The following is a 7,901-nucleotide window of genomic DNA, read 5'->3' on the forward strand; positions in this document are numbered from 1 at the left end:
AGAATAAAGCTAGATATAATAGCGGCCTTATAATGCAATCGCAGCTTTAATCGCAATAGCTTTATTAGAAAATAACCTTTCCTAATAAGGAAATTAGATACTAGTTCGGATTTAAGCAGAAATTACGCCATTTAACTTAGATTGCTGACTTTTAGGCAGGTCTTTCGCAAAATTGGATTTTTTATTAATCCTCCACAGAATAAGATTCTTCCTCCCCCCTATATCCTACAAACCTACCGTCACATGAGCCGATTGATATACCTATAATAATAAGTTCTAAGGTTTGGTGTGATAGCTAGATCGATATTGCTATCGTTCTAGGTAGCAATCGATTTTTAGGCAGAATCTTAATGGACGAAGTTCTTTGTCAAAACCGAAGTCACGTGACCATCTCTGTAACACTAAAAGTCTATCACGAACTCTCTTAACCCTAAAATATCACCACTATACTGCGCAAGGGCCTGCGGGCAACTGTTTCCTACCTTTATTATACTTATAGAGCATTCTACTGTTAACTATTTTATATATAAAGCTTCCAAACGAGACAAACGAGTTTGACTGTTTGTTTGAGTTGTTTCCAATTAATCAATCAATCAAACGAACGCTCTAATATAGGCAAACAATCAAACCTGAAGGCCTTCGTTTGATTTGTTTGTTTAATAGCAAGTCTGGTTCATGGTAAAGCGTATGACTAAAGGACAGTTATGAAAGGTACTTATCGACCTCAGCTGTCCATACCATGCTATTGGATGATCCACCGGATGGAATCCTGCGCTTTAGGAGAACATTGGCGTATGTTGATCTCTTAATAAGGCGGAGGTGGGACATTATTGGCCGTCACGGCAGAGCCTCGCGTTATACCCAAATGCCTCTCTGATCCAATTCTCCATGGAACGAAGATTGTCTGTTCAGTGCTGTGGTGTCCGTTAAGTTCAGCTGTAGCCATCACACGAGGTGCAGGCGTAATTCCTGAATGAACTTCGACGTTGATCGCGGCATTGACCACCTAAAAGGAGGATGAGAGAATATTAGTGCTAGCATGGAACATTTGGATGCATTGTTTTATACGTAGACTGTTTCTTCAGGACTATGTGAGAATCCCGCGGTCACCACGAGTGAATGCTGCCTTATAACAGTGCAGGTGGTGAAGCTGGGGGTCACGTCCCGCACGGTGGCGTCCTTCCAGAGATCTCTACTGATCTCATCTGACAATCCTCCATTTGCACGCGAACCAGTCAACTGCAGCTCAAGCCCCGAGATATGCACGAGATCTCTGCTCGATGTCCAGGTAGCCGAGTCAGATCCAATAGTTATAGTTGTACTCGTATGAATCGCGACTCCTAAGGTTCGCAATGTGATCGGAGGGTCATTGGCCAGTGTCGCGTGCGTCCTTACGAAAAGCCGCAGTGGCACACTGCGCTGTATGTACAGGATGGCTGGCGAAGGGAGAGTTGCCTCGAGTAACACAAAGCTATACGCCCGCCTGCCCGCACCTGAAGCGGATCTAAAGGTCGATGGAGGAATATTGGAATCAAGATTCTTAGGGTTGAGCGGCTGCATACTTCTGCCATAGACCGGATCCAACATCGGGGGTGGTAGAGCCGGATCTAGTGGCAAGAATGTAAGCTCCTGCTCGGATACTAGGTCATGCTTGAATCGTCCCGGCCTTTGGACTTTGACCCTCAACCAATACTGAACTTTTGCAGAGCCCTCATGGCTCGGTGCGCGAAACTTAAAGGATGGTGGCAAGGTGGTTTTGAGGTGTGTTATCCATGGTTGTGGTTTATGGCATGCAGAAAGGACGGGAAAACGGATCTGGAATGGAAACGAATGTGTACCCTTTGGTAAGGTGAAGCCTTTAACTGTCAAGGGGACATTGGCCGGCGGAAATATATTCTGTGAGAGTTTGAAAAGCTGAATTCGTGATCGTTGTAAGCTTCAAGAAAAGGTACTGTGACCAGGTGACAGGGCCGTCAAGGAATGGAGGAGTCGCACCTTGTGATTGTCCACAGTCCCAAAGGGGGTATCTTCTGAGCTGGTCGATTTGAACAAAGCAGCTAGGAGCCTGCCTATACGGGAGAAGATATTAGGTATCTCCCCTCAGTGTACTATGCAGATGCGAACAGATAGCCCACCTTGAAGTGAGAGAACAATTTTCGATACTGCCGCCTCGCGCCAGAGATGCACGTTGGCAACGCCTCTGATGTATTGAAGGGTAGTGAATGCTTCATGATTGTAGACAGGCCGTTCTAACTCAAGGGTTACTTTCATAATTGGGCGATCGAGTGGTCCCAGAATCCAACTTGTGATGAGAGTCTACGCTGGGGGAAGGTTGGGAAGGCAAGATCGGCAAATTTGAAAGAAACTAATTAGCTACAGTAGGTAGATACCCAAGGTTTTCCGGGGCCACTAGCCAACTATTGGGCCTGCTACGAACTACCAGTGAATGAATGAATGAAGTCTATTACGCCCGACTAAGCCTAAAGGGCACTAGCGCTATCTACACAGTCCAATTCCTCCAGTTCCGCCATGGTCTCGTAATTGACCGAGTTTACGAGGTCTATACTTACGAATCCCAGATTTCGAACTTTGCCAAGCAAGCTTCTAATTAGTTTAAAAAAAACTTACGCGCGGTAAGTCGTATCAGAATTCACGTGATAAACTTTAAAATATTATATACTTACCTTTTTATTAATATCTTTATTAACTTCTCTATTAATATATACTACTATATATACTGTAAATGTAGTAAACCCTACTATAATTAAGTATAGCAGGTGCTATATCCATAAGCCCCGCCTTAACATTATTGGAGATAGCCCTTTTAAAAAAGGGTTTAATGCTATACTAGTTATATTAGTTAAATTCGCGTTTTTCCTCTATATTACTTTTACTTCTACTTACTTCTCTCCATTTCTAAATATAATTTAAATAAGTAGAAAGCTCTTATAGAGCTAGGTTCTACTACTAAGATTTATCCTATAAAGCGCTAGCTAAATACTCTACCTAAAATAATACTAAGAACGCCTTTTTACCTCATGGCTGGAATAGTTAAAATATCCCTAAAATTACTCGGCGATAGGGGTACGAGGAAGTAGCTACTTATAATAATTAATTTAGGGCCTTAAATTACGTAGCTTTCTATTGGGCTTGCGTTGTGTCTTATTAGTACCCGCTTAACTACTTCTATAATCGGACACTAAAAGAAGCTTACGAGGTTGCTGCTAATATTAATGAGTTTAATAACAATTTCGTAGATAACCTAGAGCTATATTTGTCCTTTAAGATTCTATATACCCGCGTTAAAAACATTAACGTAGTTAAAGTTAATAATTCTAATAAGCTTAGTAATAGGGAGCTTAATTATAACTATAATTAGGGTATATATTGGGGTATATACTCGCAGCTTAATAAGAAGACTTATTAGTAGGACGTATAATTACAGCCTATACCGTAGAGCTACCTACTATAGATAGCAACTCCGTCCTCTTTATAATCGGCCTAGTGTTATATTTATAACGTTGTAGTTAGTTACTATAGGTAGATTTAAATAGGCCTTAGCCCCCCCCCTAGTATCTACTACGCTCTATAATATAGTAATATCTAATAGTAAGCCGTTACTATTGGTTTAAGCGACCCCTACTAAAGTAGCTGCCTTTAATATTAACGGCAGAACTATATATAAACTACTAAGGTTGCCGGTAAGCCGTCCTTTAAGGAATTACCTATTACTAGTCTTACGTCTCTATAATAGGCTTTTAAAGATATTTACTACCTTATCCTTAATAATAAATTAATAATTAGGTAAGCATATCTAGCTCAAATTGATTACCGCCTCTATTAGATCTATTCTATATATAACGACAACTACTTTAGGGGCTTGAATATCTTAGTAGTAGGCGATTTCTATTAACTGTCCTCTGTAGATTAAACGGCCTTATATAGCAGTTTACCTAATTAACTATTAGAGCTTATTAGCCGTAGAAAGGAAGCCCATAAGGTAATTGACCGAGCTATAATCCTTGATTGAGTTGTGTAGTGGGGTGGTAATAATACCGAGAGGTCTATATTTGGGACCGCCCTTATGGAGCTACGTAGTAATTCTATAAGTAATATAGCCTAAAAGCTTCTTTTAACGAGATATTAGTAGGGCTTATCTATTAATAAGGTTATAAGCATTAATAATATAATCCAGCTCTATAATATACGCGTAGCTATAGGTAAGTATAATACTATCTAGCTTTATAATTTTTTACGGCCGGTAGTAGTTATTAAGTTAATAGATATTAATATAGGTATATAAAAGGTTACTTTTAATTAGTATAATACTATAGAGAATTTAACCCTATATATTAGCGCTAAAGTTATACTAGTATAGAATATCTAGGTTTAACTAGGCTTAGTAAATAGTACTACTACTATAGTTAAAGATATTATATAGAAGGAGTAAGCTAATATTAAAAAGGATTAGCCCTAAGCACTGCTGATTACAGTAGATAGTTATAATAAACCTGCCCTATTTACTCGGTAGGACGGGAGAAAGGTTATCCCTATCTTTTCCGTACTTTATAAATAGGAGGGTATAAAAGACTCTTACTCGCGGAATTAATTTCTAATTACTCTAGCTTTTACTCTTACTATATATAAGAGTTAGGGCTTAATACTTAACTAGGTAGTTCTAGATATTAAGGGTAAAGATAAGATAGCTAAGCTAACTTATATAGTAATCTTATAGGTTAAGAAACTTTTAAGCCTTATATTTAAATATAGATTTAATAAGAAATGATTTTAGCTATCTATAAGTAAGGCCAAGGAAGTATAATAGGAAGATCTTATATAGAGGTAGTTGTAACTACTCTAAAATGACTAATCCTAATTAGGAAACTATATGCTAGCCTAAAGTTAGCTAGAGGCTTTACTATTTAACTCTATTTAGTAACTCTAGACAATTATAATAATTCCTAACTAGGAACTCTCTTTCTAGCCTCTAGTCTTACTTAGTTACCCTAGCGGCTATATATAGTATTTAACATATATATAATAAAGCCCTCTATAAGTAGGCTTAGCTATATCTCCAATTTCTTTAATATTAGTAAGGGGTGGCTAATTTTTTAGTCCTTTTTCTCTAATTAATTTCTAGTTTTCTTTCCGCGCGACTATACCAACTAATTATATTATATAATGCTACTTAGGTCCGTATATTAGCGGCCACGACTTCTCTATAATATAGTTAAGATTTTATGTCCCTTCCCACGCTGGTTTACGTCCACGTATATTGATAAGGGTTTGGCCAATTACAGGCTCTTATTAAACTGAAAGCTTGGCTCTGATACTAATTTTCATAGGCTTAGCACTAGGCTGTAGACGCTAGCGTGGGAAGGAATATACCGCACCTAGAGTTACTTATAATAACTATTACTTATAAATCTACTAATTTATAAATTAAAAATTAAACGTAGTTAAAGCTATTAGTAGAGGTTATTAATCGCGCTCCCTATAATAAATTTTTAGATTTTAGTAATCTAAATTCTAGATCATTAAATATTTAAGGCGTCTCTACTACTAGAGTAGCTCCTGCAGTAGCAGAGACACCTTATATTTTAGTAAGTAATTAAGCCTATTTTATATAAGAATCTCGTACTATTCTAGCATATTACTACTTACTAAATTACGTACTTATAGGGTCTCTTCCTGTTTATAAATACTCTTTTCCTTATACTTTCCTCTTTTCTTTTTTTCTTCCTTATAAGGAGCTAAAGGTACTTAAATACTCCTTAGTCTCTATTAAGAGATTTGTTAATTAACGTAGCAATATAGATAGCCTTAAATAAGGAGATGGGTAAGAGAGAAAATAAGAAGAATAGAGGAACCTTTAGTAAGTATTAATCGAGTAACGTTAACGGCTATATTATAGCTGCTTAATCTCCTATACTTATAGGCCTCCTATTAATAAATACTCCCTTCTTTATACCTTCTTCTCTTCTTTTTTTCTTCCTTATAGGGCGCTAAAGGTACTTTAATACTCCTCCTTAGTCTCTACTAAGGGATTTATTAGTTAACGTAGTAATATAGACAGACTTAGACGAAGAGACAGGCGAGAGAGAAATTAGAAAGAATGGAGGAATCTCTAATAGGTATTAGTTGAGTGATATTAACGCCAGCCTAATCTCCTATGCCTATATGCCTCCTCCCGTCTATAAATACTCCTACCTTTACTCCCTTTTCCCTTTCCTTCTTTTATAGAGACGCGATAAGAGGGGCTATAAAAGAAGAATTCTTAGTCCTCTAGGTTAAATATTAAAATAGAAGGAGACTTTAGCAATACGCTAATACCCTATCTATAATAGTAAAATAACTATAAAAGACGCTAACCCTTAATAGGAAATTATATACTAGCCTAGAGTTAACTAAAGATATAGTTGTTTAACTCTATGTAATAACTTAAAATAATTATAATAGCCCCTAACTAAAAAATATACTTTATAGTTCCTCTTCTTTATTTATTAAAACTAATACCTTATACTATGCTTAATATATATATAAGTAAGGCCTCTATAACTTAGCTAGGCCCTACTACTAATATTAGTAGGAGGTAATTAATTTTTTAAGTTAGTTTCCTAGAGAGACTTCTAGTTTTCCTTATTTAAAAATTACGTTATATAATAATGTTTAGGAACGTAAATAAATACCTCCTCTTATACCTATACTACTATTAAATATTCTAGATTTTATGCTTAAAGCTACTTATTATAGACATTCTTAAAAAATCTACCGATTTAAAGCTCTAAAATTAGATATTATTAATATTTTATATAGGAGTTGTTAATTAAGCTCCTAGGATATAATTTTTAAAGTTTAATACTGTATAAAAATTACGACTTTCTTATAGTAGCCGAGCCACCCCTAATCCCCTCCCCTTCTTCTCCTCCCCTTCCTCCCAATGCTTGGCGCCGAGCTATTGCGTCGTCGCCGAGCCATTGCGATCGTGTTACGGGACCACCCCCATGACACCTTGCATACGCCCACCTGTTTCCACCGCAATATCCAGAACTTCTGCCAAATTCTGCCAAGTCCGCCGAATTCTGCCAAGTCCGCCGAATTCTGCCGAATCCTGCCAGAACCGTGATAACCGCCACGCGAATCCTACTCTGCCCCGTGCACTTATTAACCCAGCAACCAAGTTAACGATATATACTCCTTTCTCCCGTTTTCTACCTTCTTTCCTTACGCAACGTCTTGACTTTACCACGCAGCTCATGTACGTAGCTTAATAATATTTACTTTGCTATATATTATCGTCGCTTGTACTCACTCCGTGTCAGATCGCATCGTCGTGTACACCCTCCCCCCATTTAATCGATTTAATCGACTGGATCCAATTAGGGTAGTAGACTTACTTTAATTCCACTAAGCTACGCGGCCATTTAGTTATTAGGTAATTAAAAATATTTAGTATATAAAGCTTTAAATTAGAATCACAATTAATTACTATATTAGATCCTACGTAGAGGGTTCTACACTAAAGCTCTGCAGTTTAAATATATACAAGATTCGTGACTAATATAATCTTAATTGCTAGCTATAAAGGCTCTATTAAACGCCCCTGGGCTAGAAGCCTCTAAGTCAACAGCCTTTAAATTAAAAGCCTCTAAATCTACAGTCTTTAAATTAAATCGGAGCTTTAAATTAGAGCTCTAAATCGAGGCTCTAAATAAATGGCTTACTAAGCATAATTCGGTCAGAATTTTCGTTAGTTTTTACCCTAACGATTAACATGTTAGCCCCTACGTTCGTTTCTTTGAATGAATTTTAGTCCTATCTTTGATTCCACTATTCGACGGGGTCTCGTGAGTTGGTTATTAGCAAGTGGGCTTGAAGACCATTTCTCCAAGTGTTCAAAC

The 7,901-nt window shown here is 37.2% G+C and overlaps 1 protein-coding gene across 1 annotated transcript; it reads right to left on the reverse strand.

The window, feature by feature from the left end:
- Positions 1 to 1,062: 1,062 nt before the first annotated feature.
- K441DRAFT_673154 (uncharacterized protein) lies at positions 1,063 to 2,271 on the reverse strand (the record flags this gene model as incomplete). Its single annotated transcript, XM_067650623.1, has 3 exons — positions 1,063 to 1,914; positions 1,996 to 2,069; positions 2,136 to 2,271. The coding sequence occupies 3 exons, from the start codon at positions 2,269 to 2,271 to the stop codon at positions 1,063 to 1,065; spliced, it is 1,062 nt and encodes a 353-aa protein (XP_067510158.1).
- Between the last annotated feature and the right edge of the window lie 5,630 nt (positions 2,272 to 7,901).

This window comes from Cenococcum geophilum, assembly GCF_001692895.1.
Source record: "Cenococcum geophilum 1.58 unplaced genomic scaffold K441scaffold_2, whole genome shotgun sequence".
NCBI lineage: Eukaryota > Fungi > Ascomycota > Dothideomycetes > Gloniales > Gloniaceae > Cenococcum > Cenococcum geophilum.